General features: G+C 40.7%; 4 protein-coding genes across 8 annotated transcripts in view; all 4 read right to left on the minus strand.

Annotated features, from left to right (window-relative positions):
• Positions 1-725: 725 nt before the first annotated feature.
• On the minus strand, positions 726-2,519 carry LOC112157103 (histone H2B 1/2). The gene has a single exon (XM_024289641.2). It carries the CDS (start codon positions 2,110-2,112, stop codon positions 1,672-1,674), a length of 441 nt encoding a protein of 146 aa, XP_024145409.2. The 5' UTR covers positions 2,113-2,519; the 3' UTR covers positions 726-1,671.
• A 140-nt stretch (positions 2,520-2,659) lies between these two features.
• On the minus strand, positions 2,660-3,445 carry LOC118599139 (histone H4). The gene has a single exon (XM_036213514.1). It carries the CDS (start codon positions 3,300-3,302, stop codon positions 2,991-2,993), a length of 312 nt encoding a protein of 103 aa, XP_036069407.1. The 5' UTR covers positions 3,303-3,445; the 3' UTR covers positions 2,660-2,990.
• A 1,154-nt stretch (positions 3,446-4,599) lies between these two features.
• Positions 4,600-13,562, minus strand: pex6 (peroxisomal biogenesis factor 6). 2 transcript variants are annotated; one of them, XM_024289639.2, is made up of 18 exons: positions 13,023-13,561; positions 11,132-11,716; positions 9,843-10,012; positions 9,683-9,766; positions 9,456-9,579; positions 8,660-8,793; positions 8,457-8,562; positions 8,173-8,372; positions 7,829-8,015; positions 6,707-6,783; positions 6,271-6,388; positions 5,989-6,194; positions 5,853-5,914; positions 5,677-5,785; positions 5,456-5,572; positions 5,304-5,381; positions 4,995-5,134; positions 4,600-4,922 (listed from the first exon to the last, which is right to left on the minus strand). In XM_024289639.2, the coding sequence occupies exons 1-18, from the start codon at positions 13,533-13,535 to the stop codon at positions 4,786-4,788; spliced, it is 3,147 nt and encodes a 1,048-aa protein (XP_024145407.1). In that variant the 5' UTR covers positions 13,536-13,561; the 3' UTR covers positions 4,600-4,785. The 2 variants fall into 2 exon arrangements, with proteins under 2 accessions (XP_024145407.1, XP_036069402.1); XM_036213509.1 differs by having other exon boundaries at positions 8,173-8,562; positions 13,023-13,562.
• A 1,174-nt stretch (positions 13,563-14,736) lies between these two features.
• The window catches only part of ttbk1a (tau tubulin kinase 1a), a 42,149-nt gene continuing 32,787 nt past the window's right edge, over positions 14,737-24,098 (minus strand). For all 4 annotated transcript variants that reach the window (XM_024289356.2, XM_024289355.2, XM_024289358.2 and 1 more), the window contains 2 exons: positions 16,180-17,621; positions 14,737-16,082 (listed from right to left, as the gene is read on the minus strand). In XM_024289356.2, the coding sequence (XP_024145124.1) occupies positions 15,674-16,082; positions 16,180-17,621 (1,851 nt within the window). In that variant the 3' untranslated portion in view covers positions 14,737-15,673. The remainder of the gene's footprint in view (positions 16,083-16,179; positions 17,622-24,098) is intronic.

Consider the following 24,098-nt stretch of genomic DNA (forward strand, 5'->3'; position numbering starts at 1 on the left):
TCAGGGCGGCGTGCTGCCCAACATCCAGGCGGTGCTGCTGCCCAAGAAGACCGAGAAGCCCGCCAAGACCAAGTAGATCTACGATCCATTATCAACACAACGGCTCTTTTAAGAGCCACACACTTCTCTTTCAGAACATTATTCTCCTGTTTATCATTTTAATAAATATTAAACTCCCCTCCTTTGTTTAAAGGTCAGTTAAAACCAAAAACATGAATATCAAGGGATCATCTGCACCATCACGTCACACAGATCTTTAATGTATAGTTTGCAGAATAATAGTACATAAATCATTAAATAATAATTTATTAACTGATATTGGATATATATCAAATTCAAATTTAGCATTTTAGACCGAAAACTGTCCAAGTTAATTGGAATAAAGTGACATTGGTGCATAACTCCATGATTCATTCTTCGAAGATAATTTGCTAAGACTGATGTTATTGCCATGTACTTGCGTGCGACCAGCATAAGACCTAATAGGTGCAGCCAAGACGTGCATTGCTGCATTGTTTCATGCATATTAAGTGCATTCAAAGTTTAATGTTGTTACTAGTCACGAATATTTAATGTTGAAATTCTGCTCCCCTGTCCCTGATCATCTGGGCCAATGCATCCTTAATAAGAGGTTCAGCACTGGCTGCACATGTTTAGAAAATTATGTGTGAAGAATATTGTTCTCACGTTTCAACTGATAATCCTAACTAGCATGAGAAACATGTCTAATTATTTTTATAAACAATTAGTCGTGTGTCTATCTGATGTTTAGCATTAAAACAAAAATGATTTTCAGTAGAGAAAAAAATAGAATGTGGTTTATTTAAAGTCAAATGAATGAATTGTATGGAAGTGGGTGGTTTGTATGGAAAGAATATACTCACTCCGATTTGTGGGTGCATAATTATTTGTACGTGCAAAATTTTATGTAACTCATAAAACATTTTGAGCAAACATTAAAAAATTACAAAATAAAGAAAAAATACAATACTGGACCCAGCAGCTACATCTTTTTGGAGAAAAAAAAGGAAGGGGGGGGTTATGTAATAATTTTTGCAACGCCATATTACAAAGTCAGTTTTTAAATTAATAACTCCTAAATTGCAAACAAAATGTCTTAAGACAAACAATCATGATTTGTAAAAATGAAACATTTGCAACCTTTTTGCTTAACTATGCATTTACAACACATTTTTTTTCTTTATTTTTTTTCATAGGGTTGAGCTTTTCAGATGCAGGTGCTTTTCTTTCCATCAGAAGGCCACTATGTGGTGATCCTGCAAAGGTAGAACGTAGAGAGGAGACTGTACTTGGGCTTTTTATATGAATTAATGGAACTACAATTACCGTCAGCCTTTACAATTACAAGAATTGTCCTAGTGTAGATGAATCCTAGGATTTTTAGTGTGGAATAAAGGGACCACATTTCCGTGTTAGCAACATTTTTATGATTCACTTCTCAATGAATCAAAGTGGTCCTCGGTGGTTTTCTCTTCAGCGTTCAGCACCATTGAAAGCACCGCTGTCCACATTGATTCACCACTTTCTTCATCAGCAAATACCACACAGAACAGAGAACATTTAGACCTAATGTAAGGAATATAAGCTCTTCAGATCATGTGGGTGGCTCTTAAAAGAGCCGTTGGGTTTGTTTGTTGACGGCAGTCCGTTTTACTTGGAGCTGGTGTACTTGGTGACGGCCTTGGTGCCCTCAGACACGGCGTGCTTGGCCAGCTCTCCGGGCAGCAGGAGGCGCACGGCGGTCTGGATCTCCCTGGAGGTGATGGTGGAGCGCTTGTTGTAGTGAGCCAGACGAGAAGCCTCGGAGGCGATGCGCTCGAAGATGTCGTTGACGAAGGAGTTCATGATGCTCATGGCCTTGGAGGAGATGCCGGTGTCGGGGTGGACCTGCTTGAGCACCTTGTAGACGTAGATGGCGTAGCTCTCCTTCCTGGTCTTTCTCTTCTTCTTGCCTCCTTTGCCGGCGGTCTTGGTGACGGCTTTCTTGGAGCCCTTCTTGGGCGCGGACTTGGCGGGTTCAGGCATGCTTCCTCTCGAGTTTCTCGACAGAGAATGATGAGGGGGCGGAATGGAGGCGGTGTTTATAGACATAGCGTGTAAATGAAACTGTGCTGTACCTCTTGTATGATTGGCCGAGGCTGTTCCGTTGCTGAACAATGACTGGGTTTGTTCAAGCTGCTGCTGAATGACCGTTGCTGGATTTGGCGGGCAAATTCATGAAACAAAAAATAGCTGTAGTGTATTTTTAGTAGGGCCGGATATCACATAAAAACATTTAGTTGTAAATCTGGGGAAAAAATACATAATTTTTATCTACATTATTTTCAGACTACCTATTATCTGCAAAAATAAAAAAAAAATCAAAGTGTGAAAACAAATGTTAAACTACATTTAGAACATTTATTTTTTTTAATGCTGTCAACAGACTTGAGATGGATCAATATTAATCAAAATGTTTTACTAGATAAGTTTTATGATTTTTTTTTGTTTGTTTTTACAAAAAATTCTTGAAGCAACACATCAAAATCGCAGTTTGTGTTGCCTTGGGCTCATTTCTTTTTGGAAAGTTTTTGGAAATATTGCTCCTGAACAGACTCCTCCAGACTGATTATCTGAAACGGCATTCATACAAAAATAATTCGATGGTTTAACGTTTATTGGTTCAGTTTTAGTCCATCTGGGGAAAAAAAAAGTTCATGACATTCAAATGTGTTAGATGGAAACTTTATGTTTTCATCTTAGTCAGTGACATTTGATGATGCGGTAAATAATGTCATGTCTTCATATCACAGGAAGGAGAAAAAAATGCATCCTCGAGGCGAGTCTAAAACTATGAGATCATTGAAACAAAAATAATTTCATTACTTAGACAAGAATATTAAAGTTAATGAGATCATCTGCTCTCTGTAGAAGGTTTGGGTGGCCCTTAAAAGGGCCGTTTGATGTTCTTCGCTGATCAAGCCGCAGAGTTAACCTCCGAATCCGTACAGGGTGCGTCCCTGTCTCTTCAGGGCGTAGACCACATCCATGGCGGTCACGGTCTTCCTCTTGGCGTGCTCGGTGTAGGTGACGGCATCCCGGATCACGTTCTCCAGGAAGACTTTCAGAACACCCCGGGTCTCCTCGTAGATCAGACCAGAGATACGCTTCACTCCACCGCGACGAGCCAGACGGCGGATCGCTGGTTTGGTGATTCCCTGGATGTTATCACGGAGAACCTTACGGTGACGCTTGGCGCCTCCTTTACCGAGTCCCTTCCCGCCTTTGCCTCTTCCACTCATGGTTCAGTGTTAAGATTTCACACTAAATGAGGAGAAAGGAAAATTCTCCGCCTTTTATGGGACTGCTGAGGACGTGTTAGAAGACACTCCTCCTTCTTCGTCTCAGTGCAGTTTGTCATTAGACGATCTTTTGCGCCTCCCAGTGTTCTGACTCTCAGACCATGAAAATCACACGCTGTGGTCTTACGAGACAAAAAGTTTTTTTGGAGGGAATAGCAGATATTACACCTGGAGAAAACCAGGCACCACTCATCACCAATCAAATACCATCGCTACAGTGAAGCATGGTGGTGGCAGCATCATGCCTTGATGTTGTTTTGACAGCAGGAACTGCATTTATGTGTGATTGCTTTCTATGTTCTAGTTCTGCATAAAATGGTTTTTATTATTATTTATTAGCTGACTCAGCATTCACACTATAGTGATCCTGTTTCTCTTTCCTATAGTTTTTGTCAGCTTCTGTCAGTTTTTTTAGCACGTAAAAACTCAAGCAGTATCAAAACATTATGATCGTTAAAGATATGGGTGCTTATTCTTTTGGTATTTGTATGTTTTAAGGTTTTTGAGATTTTACGCCATCTATACAACTTTTTGGCCATGTTTAGTCAATGGGAATTTTTCCAATTCTTTCTGCACTTTGCAACTTATGCAATTTAAGATTTTACACAACTTCAGTTAATTTTCTCTGTACTTTGAAATCTATAAAATATTGGTATCAAAACATGAAGCATATTCAGAACAATAATCCTACTGATGTTTTGAGGCAAATTGTGAACTTAGATAACATTTTAGCAACATGCTAATGTTTTGAGTGTAATTTGGAATCTACTGGGGACTAATTCAGGCTGTTTTTGAGTTAAGCTAGAAACATACTGTTTCGAACCGTGACAGTATTTACCAAGATTTCTTAGGATAATTTTGAATTTAGCCAATATTTTAGCAAAATGCTGACATTTTTCACTAATTGGACTTCTAATAAGGTGACAAATATCGAGATATTTAAGCAACTTTAGCTTTTTGCAAATCCCTCGAGCAATTACAGCAAGCAGCTTTAGCATATTCAGCAGTCACATTCAGCTAAAGGCATTATAGAAGGTAAAGTAACAGTTCTAGTTATTGTATATGTGTTGTTATGATTTTTTTGTAATTATGTTACTCATCTTCATTTTAGAAAGGATAAGATGTATGTAGTTTGTATCAAAAGCATGCATCATTTATTTTTTATCCTTTTACAAAGCTGACACATCAAATTTTGAGCTTGTAATTACCTTTAAAAATAAAGACAATCAAACTGTAATTGAATCCTCAGATGTTTTTTGTGTATTAAAAATAATTACATTCATAAATTAACATTTTTACATCATTTACATTGATCCGTTTTACAGCAGTGGTTTCTCGGTTCTGATCAGCGTTTTCCATTACAATCCTTTCATTTTTGCTTCACTCAAAGACCTTCTTAAAGCTCTGAAACTTAAGCTTGTTTCTACGTTGCTGTCAGTTTCTTCTGGATGTTCTGGTATCGATGCAGCTCCTGCTCAGAAACAGACGGCTTGAAGGTTTCCAGCGCTGAGGAGAAATCCTCGGCGGAGAGGAGCACGGGAGACTCCTCAGAGTCCAGACCTGAGACAGGAGGGATGGAGATCAGAAACAGATGCAGAAGCTGGGAACTCTTTAGATCTAAAGTCTCCTCACCGCCCTCGATGAGCAAAATTTTCCTTTTGATGGCGGCAGTCATGGCGTCTGAACAGAGAGCATAAAGATCGGCACCGGTCATTAGAGCCGGGCATCGATCCACCACTTCCTGGAGGTTCACAGCCGGATCCAACTGGAACCTGGAGAACAAATAAATAAGTTTAGGTTCTTTATTCTGCAGAACATCTCCAGATATTTGTCATTTATGGATTTTTTTTATTTAAACTGTGTATTATATTAAATACAACAATAGGAGGACATATAAAAAAAAAATAATCTGAAATCTGATTTCATGCAGATCTCACTTACCTTCTGAGGATGGCCTGAAGAACCTGCAGCTGGGAGACACGATCCTCATTGATTCCTACATAAACCAGCTTGTCAAACCTGCACACATGCATCAGTTGATCAGCAAACATAAATTAAAGTTTTTTATGTAAAGTAGTTTGGTGGCTCCAAACCTGCCGGGCCTGAGCAGAGACTGGTCCAGAAGGTCCGGTCGGTTTGTGGCTCCGATCACAAAGACTCCAGCGGACGAGTTCAGGCCGTCGAGCTCGGCCAGCAGCTGCGACACGACTCTGTGGAGACCAGAACACCAGTTCTGAGCAGCACCAAAAATATCAAACCACTTGAAAGACAATAGATTAAGATGCAGCTTTATCCACCTCACACCTTTCCTCACCTGTCCATCACCCCTCCTGAGTCTCCACTGCGCCCCCTGCTGGGAGCCAGAGAGTCCAGTTCATCAAAGAAGACGACGCATGGAGCTGCTGAGCGTGCTCTGTGGAACACTGAGCAGCAAATACAATGAGGAATCTGAAGACTCCAAACCTAAAGGTCACAGTGGAGCAGCCAAACCTTCTCTGATGTTTTCCTCACTCTGACCCACATACATGTTGATGAGCTCTGGCCCTTTGACACTGGAACAGAAGAAACATCTCAGATGCTACAACCGCTGCAGCTGAACCACAGACTGATGAAGATTGTGATGAACCTGAGGAAGGTCATGGAGCACTCTGTGGCCACAGCTTTGGCCAGCAGGGTCTTCCCTGTCCCGGGCGGTCCGTACAGCAGGACCCCGGTCCGGTTCAGGCCCAAAGACAGAAGCTCCGGATGCTGCAGCGGAAGCTGAACCGTGTCCAAGATCTCCCTCTTCACGTGCTGCAGGCCTCCGATATCCTCCCAGCGCACGTTCGGGATCTTTGGGAGCAGAGACGATCTGTGAGGCGGTTACCAGAAAGTCCTGCCTGGTTCTAGTTCTGTGCAGCTGCGTCACCTTTGGGGCTCCGACGGCTTTAGACTGAGCATCCTGCAGCACCTCCAGAGCAGAGGTGAAGTCCAGGTTCTGGACGGTCACTCCACTGGAGCACAGATCTTCCTGCTCCCGGGAGCCACTGGATACACAAAAACTCTGTGGTCACTTCCTGATTCTCCGTCCAGGTCACATTTAAAATGAAAGACTCATTTATCATAAATCATATTTGCAGAAAAACAGATTCAGGATACATTAAAACATTTTAAATTGTTAAAAAATGTTATCTGGATTTAAAATATATAATTTTTCATTGAACAAATACATTTTAATCTATTTTTTGCATTTTTAGTTGTAAAATGTTTCCAGTTAAAAACTAAAATAAGTTACTATTTATTTACCAAGTTACTGTTTTAATATTTATACTTACTAAGTTACTATTTTTCATTATTACTCTTACCAGTTCTGCATCATTCTCCTGCAGGCCGCTCTGCCAGCCTCCACTATGAGCGCGTTCAGGTCCCCCAAAACGAAACCCTGAGGACAAGAAAACAGTAAAACAATTCAGCTGTTATGAAGCACCGACTTCTAAAAACATCTACACTTTCCACAAACACTAGAAAAAAAACTTCTATAACACTTTAAATAGTCTTTACTTTAGCGGAAAAAGGTATTGAGAGGTAAAAATAGTCATACTACAACAGAAAACATAATAATGAGTAACTTTTTCTTTTTTAATGGAGCAGCTGTGGAGCAAAAGGGAAGAGGTTGACCTCTGATTGGTGGATCGCAGGTTCAATACCCACCGTACCTTTCTATTGGCGGAAGTGTACTTTGGCAGGACGCTGAACCTCTTTGTGGTTACAGTGTGTGAATGTGAATACACTTTAAGCCTTAATACAAGGTAGAAAAGAGCTATTTCAGATGAAAAATGAAATCAGTAAAACCCAATAAAAGCTAAACTATAAAAAAAAAACACGAGAATCTGTTGTGAGATTTTATATTTTTTGAGTTTCCTGTGTTATAGCTAAAGGAAAGCTAAAGGAGTTCTTTAAAGACCCACTCCTGTGAAAATTGTGTTTTTAACGTGTTATTGTGGCATTTTTCTCATAGTGGAGGACATATATTAAGAAAATTAAGCCTAAAATTTTATAATAATTTCCTCATTTAAATTATTTTGAATCAGGAGAAGATGGAAAAAAAAACTAATTTGAAAAAAAGCTTTTTTGTGATACAGAAAATGCACTGGGTGGGCCACAAGCTCCCTCCTTTGAGATGGCAGTAACAGGGAGGGGAAGAGGGGTGGGGTCACACTAGCGTTTAAGCCTCTACGGAAACTATATCCTAGAAAACAACAATCATAGGCGGAAACAAAAAAACAAATACTGGGAATGGTTTGAAAACAGATTAAAAGATGTTCAGAGTGGGACTTTAAGAACTAACAGTTACATTTTTCTACTTTTCCTTTCAATTACAGTAAATACACATGAAAAATTGCAGATTAGGAAGAAAGTATGCGGCACACATGTGGTTAAGTATTTCTGTCGTTGGTAAAGAAAATGCCTTTGGCGTTATTACACACAGCGGTGAGTTTGGAGAGCCTCTCCAGGCTCACGTCTCTCCCCAGGTGGAGATGTCGGCTCAGGCTGATCAGAATGGCGTGCCGCTGCTCCTCTGTGAGACTCTCCAGCTCCACCCGGTGCACAAACGCAGCCATGACACCAGCAGAGAGATCTCGAGCTCTGCAGACCGTCGCCACCACAGCCACCCTGTAACACCGGCACAGAGATTTTGGTTTCTGCTAAACCTAAAATCAGTCTGATGGGAGGTTTCTGATGGCTACAGAGCTAAAACTGTATGAGTTTGCATGAGGGTAAGAGATGCCCTGACTTGTCTCGTTCAAAAATAACAGGTGGTGGTCTGGACCTGGTGGGGGCGCTGTTGAGCAGATGGCACAGCGCGGCCTGGACCCTGCCGTCCTCCTCGGCTCCACGCGGTCGAACCAGCAGCTGCAGGTTCCTGAGCAGCAGGACACACGGCTGCAGGGCCTCAGCCCGCTGAAACGCCGACGCCAGCTTGGCCTCCGAGGCAGCCGGAGTGTCGGCGCACATCGTCACACAATCCACCTGAACGCACACAACAACTAAAGCTGCTGAACACAAACTCCTAAAAAAAGAAAAAAATGTTGTCTTTGTTGATGTAAATCCCACCTTCAGCAGGTGTAGGTGGAGCCTGCAGCTCGCCGCTCGGACCACCGTCATCTTCCCGCTGCCTGCAGAGCCGTGGAGCAGGACGGTGCACCGGGGTAAAGACTCCCTAAAACCAACATCTACCATCAAACCATTTCCCATGATGCAACACTAAAGTGAAAGACAGGCGACTGTTCAGGTTGACATCGGTGAGGAGGTTCTACCTGTGCTGCAGATGAGGCAGGATGATGCTGCTGAGCAGCTCCACGGTTCTGTGGAGTCCCGGTGGAGATAAGCTGCTCCAAAGAGAGGAAGCGTCTGCAGAGAGACACGGCACCGCGCTGTTGGTGGACGCCCCCTGGAGAGATGAACACCGCTGAGCAAAATAAAAGACAAGGTGGACTGACCTAAAACATTTCAATTTAAGGATATCTCCAAATTCTCTCAGTACTCCCTAAAACCTAAAAGATTATTTAATGTAGTGCCCTGAGATTTAATGCAACTTGGACACTGCGCTCATTGTTTATTTTTATTTTTTTTTAATACCAAACATGGGCTCGTTCTTTTGCCACAGTTAAAACCTAACAAATTTACAAAGATCGGTACTGTTTTCTGATGATGAAAACTTAAATGATACATAAGAAATTAATTAAAATCTTTCAAACACAATGCATTGTGGTCCATAGTGAGAATTGATGGATACTGGATTTTGGAATTGTAGATTCTGACACCTGACAAAGTGTTGAACGCACAATTTAGTGATCTAAATAGTGAGGGAATTTGGACACAACCTTAATGTGTGTATTTTTTTTTAAATTGAAATTGTTCCATTTGTGTCTTAAGTTGTAAAAAAAAATAAAAAAAAAATAAATAAAAAAATTCTGTTCATGACGATTGTCTAATAACACAAGTAAATTTCATTCAAATCAAACTGTATTTATAAAAATGAATGTATGTAAAATTCATGATCAAAGTTGATTAAAAATGTGAAAAAAATAAAATAAAATAATAAAAACACACCATAAAGAGGGAGGTGTGCGTTCTGTCTGCCAGGTATGCGCCTCCTCCTCCTCCTCCTCCTCCTCCTTGTCCTTCGTTTGAAGGAGGCTTCACTTTCTGCACTCTGAAGAAAAGCGCCGGACTCCTGACAGAAATCATTAACTGTTTATTCAGAAAACGGAGTGATCAAACGTGAGGCAGGTTTTTCTTTTTCCTCCTCCGCTCACATGTGCAGAGGCTGGTTTTACCTGTAGATCCCCTCCGAGCCGTTTTCCAGCAGCTCCGGATGGTTTTCGGTAGGAACCGTCAGGATGTCTCCCTCTGAAACCACTCTGAGATAAAAAATAAAAACAGAAATAATAAACCAGGTTTCCCTGAACAGAAACCGGCTTTGAGAGCCAAGCTCACCTGGGAGTGCTGAAGTGTTCGGCCAGCAGCTCGTCACAGCAGCTCGGCTTTTTGTACGCCGGAGAGACGACGGGCTGAATGTGAAGCTCAACCGCAACGGGTGGAGAAGCTCGGCGGCAGGAGCTGTCTGAGCGATGAAGGTCGGGTTCTGCAGGCGACGGACTCCACCTCTGAAACAAGAACAGAACTCATCTCTGAGGACTTTTACTAACACCCTGAGAAATAGTGTTTTAACATGTTCTTATGGGATTTTTCTGATGATGAAGGACAAGTAGTAGAGTAGGAACTATTTTTCACAGAAAAGTTTTGGTTTCACTGACTCAGATATAACACAAGTTTTCAACTTTACTACTCCATATAATATAAATTATTGACCTATCGACTATTAAATTAGTCAGCAACTATTTTAATAATCAATTAAACGACTAATCATGGGAGCTCTAACATGTACAAATAAAATTAAGCTGAAAGTATTTATTTTACTCAAACTGTTGCTAATCAGGAGAAGACAAAAAATGCAAATTGAAAAAGATTGTATTTGTGATGTAAAAAAAAATAATAAAAAAAACACTGGGTGGGGCATAAGCTCCCTATTCCAATCTCTCAGCAATGGGGAAGGGAAGGGGGGTGGGGTTGCTCCACACTACAACTCGGAGGCAAATTTCTAATGAATGCCATTCTGCAGAAATACTGTCTTAGAAAACGCTAAAAGTTATTTTATTTTATTTTGGGTAATCATCATAATTAAAAGACAGGTGAGAGCGCTTTGAAAATAGATCCAAAGATAACCGGAATTCTTGGAGCCTCACAGAACCGCAAAAACGAGAGTATGAACAGATATTTGAACATTTTAAAGGGTTACCAAACAGGGAAGCTGCAGGCCGATTCCACCAACAGCCAAAATTTGAAAATCCAGTCAGAGGGGCGGGGCTTGGGGGCAGGACTGTTATGATTACTGGAACTGCAGATCATGACGTCAGACTTGTAAAACTTACCTGGTTTGAGCAATCACAAAATTCAACTGTAATACCTCAATTCAACCTGTAGGGGGCAGCTCACAGACAGTTTTTGACTTTTTTTTCCCAAGAATTGAACAATTTTATTTAAATTTATCCAAAAATTGTCAACTACCATCAGGCAGTATTTTAAAGCCCCATTTATAAAGGTCAGCACCAAAAACAAGTTGATTTAGGGTTTGGTTACCCTTTAAGCTCAGTTTGCATCATATTTATACTTTTTTGTAGGCTCTTTAAAAGAACTAGCAAGAAACAGAAAAGAAGAATCTGCACCTTCATCGTTAGCGTGAAGCCGTTCACAGGAAGCTCCTCTCCCTCCGTCATGTTGAACCACAGAGTTGCAGAGATGAAGGCTCCATCTGCGTGAGGCTGCAGCTCCGGGCAGAGCGACAGATCCACCACCACCGCAGACGCCAGCCGCTCTCTGCAGGCGACCGTTTCTCCATCCTCCGCGGAGGCTCCGCCCGGCCTCCCCAGCTTCACCCACTCGTGGTTAAACAAACCGAGTCGCAGCAGCACATGCTTGCTCAGGAAAACACAGCCGTCCAGATCAGCCCCCCACCACCGCCGAGTGTCCACCACCCGAACGTCCAGCCGGAACTCCAGCACCCGCACGGCGTCCGATAAGCCCGAGCTCGCCCTCCAGCTGTCCAGGAGAGAACCGCCTCCTCCCAGGCTGTCTGCGTAACGGGCAAAGTCTGACACGCACAGGCCGAGGGGTCTGCAGGGGCCGGGGGGCGCCGGGGGGTCCGCTGGGTCCCAGAAATCTGTCAGGACCAGAGCGGTGTTGGCTGTGATCCTCCCCTGAGTGACGGGACTGCAGTCCAACACCTGCAGCTCCATCAGCAGCTGACGCACCTTCATCAAGACGAGGAAGAGGAGCAGACACTTCAAATTAAAAACAAACATGGCCGCTGCAAGAACCAAAAACTACAGATGGAATAAAGGAGAAGTTGGGATGTGTTTAACGGATGCTTCAAAAAGTCTGAGTCAATTAAAAAAAACAAAAGCTAAAATCCCATAAATAAACAGCAATTGGTCACTCATTTCATTCGTCAGAATAACCATTCCTGCTCAGTTTTCTTACTAATCTGTAGCGCAAGTTATTCAACCGATAAACCAACCAATCAGATGCCTCAATAAAAGTGGGTGGTGCCAGCTGGCCCCCACATCCGACATTTGAAAGGTTTGACAGATTTTGTGTAGCCTGCTGTCTAGAGGTAGGGGTGTGGACTTCAAACAAGCAAGAGAAATGTTGACTCGCCGATTACTAACTTCATCTGGTTCCAACATGGTGACGTTTGTATCGCAGAAACATGGTGACTGAATTGACTTTACTTCGTTGGAACCAGAGGCGAGGGGTTTTCTACGGGTGATGTCACAGGCGCTTTGTCCATCTATATATACTGTCAATGGAGCTTGTTGGAGGCCACACCCCTTCCACCGTCAGTGAAATGTTCAAGGTGGGGCCATGCTTTTACTAAGGCATCTGATTGGTCAGTTTATAACTTTAATAACTTGCGATAAAGAAAGAGAGCATATTATATATATATATATACCGTATATAATAGGATTAGCAAGAAGATGTTAAGAAAAATGTATTAGAGTAAGAATTCTTAGAAATAAAATGACTGAATAATAGCTGTCTAGGTCTATGGGATTTTGTGTTCTTGGAGCCAGCTGGTACTTCATGTTTGGAATGTAAGGGGTCACTTGGTCCACTTCTCGTATACCGTCAATGATTGTGGTGCAGAAGATTGTGTAAACAGAGAACTCTCAGTACTGGGAAGAGGGGCGGGGTTGCTCCACACCAATATAACTGCCCACAATTCAGAAGTGAATTCATAATCAACTCCTGCTGCTCTGCAGAAACTATGTCCCAGAAAAAAAATATATTTTTTTAACTAAAAAAATATATAATTAAAAGACAACAGGGAACGATTTTAAAATAGTGGACTTTAAGTATAATTTAATAGTTTTAATGCACTTCTCAAAAACTGCTGGTGTGAAATTAAATAACGGTAAATATGATTAACTAGAAACTAATGTTTTTTGTTTGTTTGTTTGTTTGTTTTCACAAAATAGATGATGTGGAAACTAACAAAACTGCCCCATCAATAGGTTATCATTGGAAGACAGTTGTATTAGACTGAGCTGCTCTCACCTGCTCCGGGTCTTCTCCGAGCAGCGGGTGTAGAGGGAGCAGCAGCGGGTCTCCCTGCCGTGCAAGCAGCCACTCTTCCCCGCGGCAGAGCTCCGTCAGCCCGGCGGAGAACTGCTTGGCTCCAGCCCAGCATAGGCTCTGCTTGCTGCGGGCGCCTATCACCACTCGGTCCAGGCTAACGGGCTCCATGGGTCGAATAAAGCCGGTTCCTTTGAGTCGGTGGTGCCGCAGGAAGAAGCGGCTGGTGAACAGCCGGAGGGTCGTTTCTCCGCTGCCCGCTGGAAGGCTCGCTCCACCACAGCCCGACACCTCCTCCTCGGTGGTGCCGTGAACGCGCAGGAGAATGCCCGTTCGCCCGCTGAGCTGAGGCTGCTGCGCCGCGAAGAGGACCGTCGGAGAGTCTGAGGCATTCTGAAAAACTGAATCCAAGTGAGTTTGAAGGAGCAAAACCTCCAGAGGACTCAGGTGTGAGGGGAACTCCTCCAAACTACACAGCTGAACTTCCAGCGCCATACTCACTCTTCTTCGACACTTGATGCGCACCTCATATGCGCACCGTGTTACCGCCACCCAGCGGTAGAACCGGTGAACTGCAGATTAAAAAAAATGTATTTCTGTACAAACCAAACTCACTTTGAAAAGGATTTTATGTTAAAATCGTTCATATAGATTTTTTTCATTTCATATTTCAAATATAATAGCAGAAACATTGACCACAATATGGAACAAATTGGCTGTATAACACACTTTCATAAGGAATTTCCCAAAGGGAGATTTTCTTAGGACTGTTTCTCCCCAAAATTGGGCAATAGTTCAATTTTAAAAACTAAACAATTAGTATTAACACAAATTGGTCTTATTATTTAATTTAATTTAAAGCAAAGCAATAGAAGAACAACCAACAACCAACCCCTTGATATATATATATATACAAACAAATGTCCTATTTGTTTTAAAATATATAAAAGCCTATTAAACTGCAATAAAGTAAAAATGTGGTAAACATGCATTTTTGTGGTAAATACATTTCAAAAGTTTAGAAAATAGTTTTGATCTTGAGGGTTTTTTTGATGAAATAGAAAATTTGTTTTTTGAGGAAATGACCCGCAATGGTTTTAATATTAAAACAATTTGTACATTTTTTTTAATCAACAAAGAAATTGAGGGTTTAAATATTAGAAGAACATGTTGACATTTACTGTGTTTTTAATTTTGGCTTGGTTCAAGACCATCCTTTTGAACCTTCACTGAAGAGTTCTTGGTTGCCAGCACAAGATGGCATCATAAGAAGAAATTGTCACTGAATGAAGAGAAAGAAAAACTGCTTAGTTAGCACAATTTAGGTGATTATTTCCGCAAAAATATATACTTTCAGAAAAAGTTTACACTTTCTCTTGTGTTTTAATTCAGTTTATTAGATTTGATATTTTAATATTCATCTGAAATGTTTGTAGATTTAAAATGTAGCTCAACTGTAAAATAAGGCTTTGAAGTCATTTTGTAGCTTGTTATAAACGTAGCAGAAGTTTTGTTATATTTTATGTTTTGCATTTCAGTGAAAGGAAACTGACTTACTTAGGCAACAAGCCCTCTAGTGGATAATTAGTGATCTATTTATGTCAATTTCGACATCAAATAACTCAAAACTAGGAAGATAAAATAAAACCTGTGTTTTTTATATAAAAAAACAATAAATAAATAAATAAGGACAGGATTCTTCAATATGGGACCAAGACTTTACTTCACAGCTCAATGCCCAGGAACGCCATACGAGGATAAAGCACAACTTTGCATCAGATCCAAGCAGGTATCATTTCCTTTCATGGTTAACCCTGTTTATATCATGCGTACAAAAGAAGAGAAAGGCCAACACATCGAAAAACAAACAATAAATAAATAAATAAATAACTACAGACTCAATTTACAGTTTGCTTGGCAAGTTAAAAAATAAAGATGTCTTTATGGGAAAGGATTCAGGTATGTACAATTCAAAGCATTAACAAAATAAAGATTGAAGCATGCCCACTGACACCATGAGGAGGAGGCAAGTGGTTGAGCGATTTATTCATGTTGTCATATTTAACTCTTCTCTAAATCCAAGACTGTGATGAGTAAAAGATGCAGCTGGTAATGTCTTAATAACATAGTTGGGCATTCAGACGAATCAAATCTGTTGACGGCCAATCAGCAGGGAAAAAGTACATCAAAGAACTTCATATTGTATTCTGTTTATATTTTTTTTGACATACATCACCATGCAGTGTGAACCAAGCAGAGGACCATTGATAGAGAAGGAGGAGAGCTGTGTGAAGAGTACAGTGCTAGGTGCCTTATCTAGAAAAAGGACTCGTTGGAGGTCAAGACTTTCAGCTGGCGGAAGCAGTTAAACCGGGGATTGACCAGGGAGCAGCAGACATATCTGTAGCACCATTGCAGCAACACTCCTGTACAGTCAGTCAGGATAACTGGAAGCCCATGAAGACAGTTACGTTTGCAGTCCTTGGACAGAAAAAATATGATGTTTGTGTACAGTAAATTAATTGAAAACATTGTTGTAGCGTCACAGTCCATCATAGAATCAGGTGAAAAGTATTGAGGCGTAGCTTGTCCACTGACTGATTATGTACTTTTCAGATCTGATACTCTTTGTATTATCTAGCGGGTACCACCTTTTCCTTGGTGTTTAGTTTCCCTTTAGTTACTGCCGCTGGTTTTGGCCTGGTCCTGGTGGGCATGGGTGCAGAAGATTGCGCAGTTGCTTCCTGTGAGGCGCTGCGCCGCATTGTTGATGTAGTCCTGGGTGGTAGCATGGGGACAGTTGGGGCTCGAACTGAAAGGGGCTGCCTGGTTGGGCATGCTCTTTGAGGGGAGGGGCTGTCAGTCCTGCAATGGGTGGAGCTAAGGCTGCGTCGGGTTCCAACCAAGACACGTAGGGGCATTCGAGGACTGCCAGGTGGGACAGAGCCAGCTGACGGACGGGGACATGAGGATGAGAATCTGGTGGCGACCGGTTTAGATTTCTGTTGTGTAGTGACAGTGCTCAATCCAATTTTCTGATTTCTGTGGACAAGAAAAAAAAAAAATTATCCAAGACAAAATCAAATTAAGCTTTTAAAATTTGAACTACATGTATATAAGGAAGAGAATTAAACCATACCCGTTAATGACAGGTGATGCTCCTTTGGTACGGCTGTTGTCTGACAAGGACAGAGGTGAAGGAGTAGCAGAAGCAAACCCCCCTGAAGGTCTTTTTATGGGGGTCATAGGTCTGGGGATCCTGCTCCTGCATTCCTTGGAGCCCTGCTCTTCAGTTGGTTGGAGACGTACGCTTTTTCTGGACTCATCCGAGGTATGCATGTCCTCCTCTGACCCAGCGGTGGATAAAGTTTCCGATGCCCTCCGGCGTTCATCATCACCAGAGGATAAGGACGATGACGTTCCAGACTGCATCCTTCTCCTTGTCCAGCGACCCTGTTGCTTCTGGACCAGCACACGAGCCAAGTCCAGCTGCCTGGCTCGCTGCTGAAGCCGAGCTCGAGCTGATAGAGAAGAAGACTGTTCAGAGCCCGACTCCTCTTCTGAAATAAGTATTGGAATTCGGCTTCGGATTCTTGGCTTTAAGGTAGCCGGTAACTCTGATCCGGCGGTTGGAAGCTTTGAAGCTTCATCACTGGGTAATGGCTGTTTCCCTGGTTCCTGCGACGGATCTATATGTTCATGAACTGGTGATATGACTTTCAAGAGGGTCTCCGAAGACGGGGCCATGACAGCCGATGGAACATGTTCAGTTTTCACTTGCTTGTTTGGCCCAGGTTCATCTGAAGGCTCTTGGATCACTGGTACTCCCTCCTGCTCAGAGTCATCAACCTTAACAACCATATCCTTTGTGATTGAAAGTACTTCCCGGTCACTGTCCTTTGCAGAATGACCATTGGAAGACATGATATTGAGGTGTGACGTCTCGGCAATATGGATAAAAGTGCGCTCAACTTTGGTGAAAGGAGGTGATGCAGGAGCAATGGGAGTGGAGGGTCGCAGATCTGACCTGAGAGCCGGAGACAAACGACCAGTCTCAGAAGCTTCAGGTTGAACAAACTCTCCTACGAGGAGGCGGTCATTACGGGAAATTAAACCAGATGGTGTTGCTAACTCACCATCCAGCCCATGGTCTCCACCTGAAGGAGACTTGTGAGTATCCCCAGGTGAAAAAAGAACAAGAGTTTTAGATGCATCCTCCAGATCTGGATCTGCATCAGCAGCTGAGGCATGCTCTCTCTGGACCCTCTGGTCCTCAGCCATGAGGGTTGATGGTGCAGCTTCCTGACTACGTTCAGTGCTTTTCTGGCTGGCCTCACTGTTGGACTCGCTTTTTGTGACATCATCGTCCTTTGGCCCAAGTGGTTCTGGGATCTCCTCGTCTGGAGTAACAAAGCTCCGACGCTGAGGCAAGGTACCAGTCAACATGACGGTAAGGAAGTCGGCCCTCTTAGCTTGCAGCTGAGGAAGGATGTGTAAATGTTCCTTTTCATCATCTTGGCCCTTCGTTCGGTAGTCTGGAGAGGGCGGGGATGGGGCGCTCTCCTCCATGGGTGACAACATCTGCAAAACAATACAAGAACACTTGCTTACAAAAGAGTAGCCTTGAGCAACATTCATTCAACTTTGAAGAAAATACACAGATCAAGCTGCTAGACATCACATAGTACATAAAATACATAGAAAGACATAAAGAATATCTATGTGTAGGGTGAGCAGTGGATCAGACATGTGTACGACGTTCCAGAGCCTGTCCTAGCAACCGTTGGCTAAAGACGACATAAACCCAGGACTGTTTGCCAGTCCACATAGACACATGTAGCTGCAATGACTCCCATACACATCCAGGGACAATTTAGAGTCACCAATTGACTAGTGATGCATATTTATTGACTCTTTGAGAAAGCATGAGAGCCAAAGCTTCACTACCAAAAAGATAAGCAATGACTCTTGCTTGGTTGATGTTTTGTGAATCCAATAATTCAATTTAAGAAACAAGACATTCTGGCGATTTAACAGTTTATTTGTTTAACAAAAAGTGGCCACAACAGTGTAGAAGAACCACCATAACCAGCTCAGTGGCCTTGTGGTAGAGCGTCCGCCCTGAGACTGAAAGATCTTGAGTTCAAATCCCAGCCAAGCCATACCTATGCCTCTCTGTTTCAAGGGGTTGGAATGGGTAGTTAAACCACCAAAATGGTTTTTCAAGACCTAACTGCATTGGTTTTACATGGGAGTCCTGTGTAGCCTAATGTAAGAAGTTAGCTTGCAGAAATTTGATGAATCCTTTGAATTATAAAAAAGTCTGAACCTGATATGTTTTGTACCAGGTGAATTTGACATCCATATTTATCATGGTTGAAGAAATGTTGATCAAAATGAAAAAAAAAAATTGTGGACGTGGACCATGTTTGGGTCAACCGTTCCGTATCCGAAAAACTGCTAGTGACTGATACATTTGCCCCTAGAATCATTTTATTGACATTTTGGTTGTACACAAGCTTTTCAAGATTGTCTAGATTACATACATTGATATAAAAGGCACAAAAAATGCATTGCAGAGTTTATCTTTAGACAGGACGCAGTCTGATATCAGGTGATTTTCAAGTGTTTCCCTTCATAAAGATTTAACATACAGCCTGTACATACCTTCTAAACCCAGCTATTCATCATGCTATTAGAGATTAACTGCAAACTTAATTACTTTCTACAATTCTGTATATATTTACACAGCAGTTGTTTGGATTTACAAAAAGTTTAAAATACATGCTTTACCTGTAAATTATACAAGCAGAACTGTACAACCGTATAGTGGTAGAAAAAATGCTTTTGTTCTTTGTACAAGTGAAAGACTCGTCATTGCGTCTAACAAACAGTTCCTTTACACTCAACAACAGAAGATTTTATTGCAAAAAGTGATGACCAAACAATCATTTGTTTCTATGAAATCTGTTTTTCTTTGTGATCCAGTTTGAGGTTTGAGGTTGAATTTCTGACTGGTCATTTGTGAGTTTGTGGAACAAGGAGTGATTTCATGTGTTTACCAAAAATGGGGCATTGATGTGATGTTCATCTCTAAACACGAAACACTTTAGCTTTCTTTACAGATGTAGTATCTGTACAATATCACCCTGTTATTCCATTGAAATATCAAATATGACACAATATCTGCGTGTGAAAGCACACAAGTCACTTTTATATATAGGTTATTCCTAAAATTCTACTGTGTTTATCTATTTTGGAAGAGTTTCAATCCCAAAAATCAGTGATAGAAGTCAGGAAAAAATGTCTTACTATTAATAAAAAAAACATGTTTTTTTCTTTTTTTTATTTTTTTATTTTGGGTAATGGGCAAATTGGCCCTTCCAGAATAAAAGGTAGCTTTATTAAATTATATTTCTTTTTTGTTTGTTTGTTTTAACGTCATTTGATCTGATGAATACAAGAAAAAACATGATTTATTTTAGTCAAATTTCTTGTTTAGTCCAAAACTTATTCAGTGTCAGAACTTTTCAAGCTAAAAACAAGCTTGTTTCCAGATTTTTTTTCAGTACAGAAAAAAGAGCCATTTTTTTTCACTTCAGGTTCAAACTGATCTAAAAAAACAGCTTTGGGACAAAAATACAATATTTTCAGAATGTCTTAACCAGTAACAACAGTGTATTGTAAAGACACTGTTATATCAATTATTACACAATCAATGGAGATTTCTACATTTAACAAAGTAATCCATCAAGAATCTCTCCTGAAAAAAATGTACATCATGTTTCAAACAATATTGAATGACTGAAACAGAAAAAAAGCCACTTAAAGTTGGCAAAAGTTTACTGCTCTGTTCAGTGAATGCATTTTCAATGTTATTTACAAAAAAAAGAAATTCCAAACTGAAATTTGTCAAAGATTATGTTCACTGTGTCTTTGTAATGACAGTACGGTGCTGATGTGACTCTTTACAGTCAATAGTAGAACGTAGGACACAGAAACAGTAGATCTCATGCAAAAAGTGTCGACAGTCAGCTGTCACTCTCAACTGAGGTTGCTGCTGGCGGCCGCGTGGAGCTCACTGGGCTGTGACTGTTAGCGATCAGAACAGCCTTCTTGAGGGAGATTCCAAAACCTCTCAGAACATAGAGGCTTTTATCAAATTTCAATGTTTTGATCACTTAAAATATTTTGTATGAGACGATTTCCCTCAGAAATAATGCTAAATGTGAGACAAAAATAGAAGTGGAACTAAAATGAATGACAAAAATGAGATGATTCGATTCCATAAAATCTGATAGATGTTTATTTACAACTGTTTCAGCCAAAACTCTGTTTTAGTAAAGCCCATTTGAATATTCTAGTCAATTCAGCCATTTTTTTTTTTTTTTTGGTCTCTGTATTAGTCGCTAGCTGTCACAGCCCATTGAGAACAGCTCAAACTCTTAACTGCCTTTGAGGCAATGCAAAACAAAAACAGTGATGATCTCGCACAGTATCACTTTGCTAACCAGAAAAAACAAAGTTAGCAGCAAGTCCACTACATACATCCCCTAAGTGGTGGTATTCTACCTCTACGCAGCATATAAAATAAGCGGGACGCTCTTAACACAGCGTGAGGCAGCATGAAAACAAACTCGGGTAACTTCTCTGTTCGTATGAGCCCAATGAGCTTCAACACAAAGAGAATGCATCAAATACCAGCTAAATGAGTCAGCAAGCGGTGCATATTTAGGTAATGTAGCCCTTTAATACACTGGGAAAGCAACTGTGCCGCTTCCATTGCACAAAATGTGACTCTAACCAGATTTGAACTTTTGTACAGACGCCTAAATGAGGCAAAAAGCAGCAAACCAAAGACTGTTGCTTCATTTGCAGCAGTCATATATGAAACAAAGCTTCTTTACACTCACCATCAGCAAAAATAAATAAATAAATAATCATCCATCTCAATGCACAGAAGAAATAAACATACACAAATCTTTCAAGCACATTTGGATGGCCTCTGGTTTTATCAGCATCTCAACATCTAAGCCCCTTAAAACAAAATCACCAGTGATGGTCGTTTTGTCAACAGAACCACAACGACCACTCGATGGCTTATCCGAACCCTTGAAAAGCCCAGAAGGTTCCGTTTCTGTGACGTTTGGACCAGGCACAAAAAAAGGTTAGGAGATGAGGGTTTGGATTGATAGGAACACAGTTGAAGTGTCAAACTTTCATGGTAAGAAACACGGTTGGTATAGAGTTTGTGTTGACCCATCCGTCCACTCCAACCTGCACCCAACGCCGGGTTTGTGGCTTCTTTCGGTGTCACAGTGAAACAGCGCTTTAAAAACAAGCTTCCGGAGCAAAGGAGAAATTATTTTACAGGAAAACGCTGGCGAAATTTTTTTTTTTTTAACTATTTTTTTCATGGATATTTGTCATAAAAACCAGTACATTAAATGCAAATACAATGTTCTTGATAAAAAGTAAATTGAAGCAAGAGATCTCCAAGGAGATGAGTAAAACTGCCAAATACAAATTGGTTTCCAATGGGTTCTTTGAGGTTGTTTTTCAGTGTCCTTAGCCATCACCATGTTGGCCTGATAAAACACAACTGACATCCATCCAGAGTTTGATAAAAATGTGGAACAAGCCTGACAGCTCTTGTGCCAAACCAGGGGAAGCCATGCTAGGACCATTCAAATGGTCCAATTAAATGGTGACACCTTATGTGAAATAAAGATACAAAATCAATGCCAGTACAATATGGAGATTAGACCCATCAATAGAAGTAACCAAAGATTTAAAATCAGGCTGCAAGTATGTTTATATCTATAGAAAAATACACATTACGCATTGGAGTTGATCGAGAATGCCTTGTTAATGTAATATTCCACTAAGCAGTTACATGGTGAATTGACCAAACCTTCAATCAGAAGAAAAAGTCTTTCCACAAAGAAGCAATGAATCAAGGGTCTTCTAAGGAAGAGGGTGTATAAAGAGGTGGAACAGTAGTGACACTTCCAACACTGCAAAAACATCCTTTTTTGATCAATGTCAATTTAAACCAATAGCCTTTCAAAAGCTTTATTCCTTGCGTCAAGAGTCACATTCCCGTTGGCTCACCCAAATTCTGGTGAAGATTAAAGAGGCAAACTGGTGTCCGCCTAGAAACAAGGGCTTCATTTCACTTGCAGGTAGACGATGGTGCTTTTAAGTGATGATTTACTCCTGCTTTGGTGTACAAAGCAATTTGAGTTGAAGAAAAAATAAATTATGAGAAAAAGTTGTAAAATGTCTTGTTTTAGAGAAAATAATATGGTATTTTATTAATATATACTGGTCAAAGAACTAGCCAGGGTTATTCCTTGTGCTTTTTTTTAATCAGAACACAATTCACCACAATGCCAGTGAGAATGTTCCCGTGGACAATGACACAACCACATCACTTATGATAGGGTTGGAAGAATAGTTTTTCTTATAACTTTAATTTTGATCGCTGTTGCCAACTGAAAGAAGCCCATTGCATGATGGTAAAATCAATGTCTATGATTCAACTTTCAAGATTGACAGCATACAGACTGCAGCTATGAAGCATTGCAGTAGCCAATCAAACCATAGGTGGAAGTGAGCCAACAAGGGCAATATTCTGGCATCTATTATTTCACCTCCATGATGAAGGCATTATTAGTGGAAACCTGACTGTTGACAACTTCAGCATCACACATTGCCACAACACGCCACATAAAACCGCCATCAAGCCTCACCATCTCTTAGAAAGTTGTAGATGGAAACAAGCAACGGGGCGATCCTTTCTTGATAACAGTCATTATAAGTGTGTTATAACAAAGCAGACTTTAATGATTAATACAATCTATACAAGGATCTCCAAAAATCAGAGAAAATAATACAAAAAATCTACTGGTTTTTATGGTAAATTCCATCTCAGTCTCACTAGAACAACCATTTTTATTTTTACAACTAAAATCAATTAACGTTTTGAGCTTGTCTTGAACTGGTTAGGAAGGCCTTCTATCTATGTTTAAACTGCATACCCCTAGAACATGCTCTAACTGTTCATTGTCCTTTAAGCTAAGCCTATCAGTATTCATCAACAGAGAAAGCGGCCATATGTACTATTATGGTTCAGGTACGGTAAATGCCAAAACACCTGTTTCGCATTCACTTGGAGTTAAAGGATGGCATGGAGGTTGAGGATAATTCAGATTTCTAAATGTTGATTCCCAATATATCTGGAACTAAAATATTCCCAAATTATTGATGTGATCAAAAGCATTTTTATAAAAAATGGAAAAAAATACATACTTAAAAGGTCTTCACTAATATCCAACATTATTGCATTTACATTTTGCATTCATGTATCTCAGCCCCGGCCTGATTTCCAAGTCTGGCCAACTCAGTGATAAAGTGCAACAGTAAAGTTTAGAGAAAAAAAATGTAATGGAAAAGGAAGCACAATAACAACAATCCAAAAATATCAGTCAGAAAAATTCCATTAAGAAAAAAAACAATGGAAAAAAACTAATTGGTTGGATCAGAAAGCACTTAAAACCATAACAAAAACCACCATCTTTTGCTTCGCTGGTTTGGAGCTAAAACTATAGAGCTTAGAAAGTTCAAAACTCTTCAGTCGTTCCAACTAAAACCAACATGAATATTACCTTTTCATTACATTCCAACTGATGAATGATGGAAAGGTTGCACCATTTGGAAGACCTGGATGTAACTCAAACAAAACACTGAAATGCATGTTGATATACATTTAAATGGTTTGATTAAAAAAAATCTCAAATAAGCCTTTTATAGCTGTGTTAATGGTAGAACTCAGCAAACAAAAGCCTTTCCTGATCAATAATGTGCCCAATTCCATCACAAAATCGTAATTTTTAAGTTAAAGAAGCCAAATGCGGCAATGCTAGCTAGCACCTGCGACAATATTATTAGCATGCTAACAAGCTAAAAAGGACAGAGATATAGCTACAAATAATGACAGGCTGTGTGCAAATTTCCTCACTACTCTCTGACCCCTTAAAAAAAAAAAAATACATA

Source organism: Oryzias melastigma, linkage group LG1, assembly GCF_002922805.2.
Source record: "Oryzias melastigma strain HK-1 linkage group LG1, ASM292280v2, whole genome shotgun sequence".
NCBI lineage: Eukaryota > Metazoa > Chordata > Actinopteri > Beloniformes > Adrianichthyidae > Oryzias > Oryzias melastigma.

Excerpts from the sequence above, each read along its gene's own strand:
- pex6 (XM_036213509.1), bottom strand. The coding sequence starts at position 13,535 with ATGGCGCTGGAAGTTCAGCTGTGTAGTTTGGAGGAGTTCCCCTCACAC. Across the intron at positions 6,784-7,828 it reads GGCTCTCCAAACTCACCGCT|GGTTTCGTTTTGGGGGACCT; the intron begins GTGTGTAATAAC and ends TCTTGTCCTCAG. Across the intron at positions 5,135-5,303 it reads CTTCAGGCCATCCTCAGAAG|GTTCCAGTTGGATCCGGCTG; the intron begins GTAAGTGAGATC and ends TTTGTTCTCCAG.
- LOC112157103 (XM_024289641.2), bottom strand. The coding sequence starts at position 2,112 with ATGTCTATAAACACCGCCTCCATTCCGCCCCCTCATCATTCTCTGTCG.
- LOC118599139 (XM_036213514.1), bottom strand. The coding sequence starts at position 3,302 with ATGAGTGGAAGAGGCAAAGGCGGGAAGGGACTCGGTAAAGGAGGCGCC.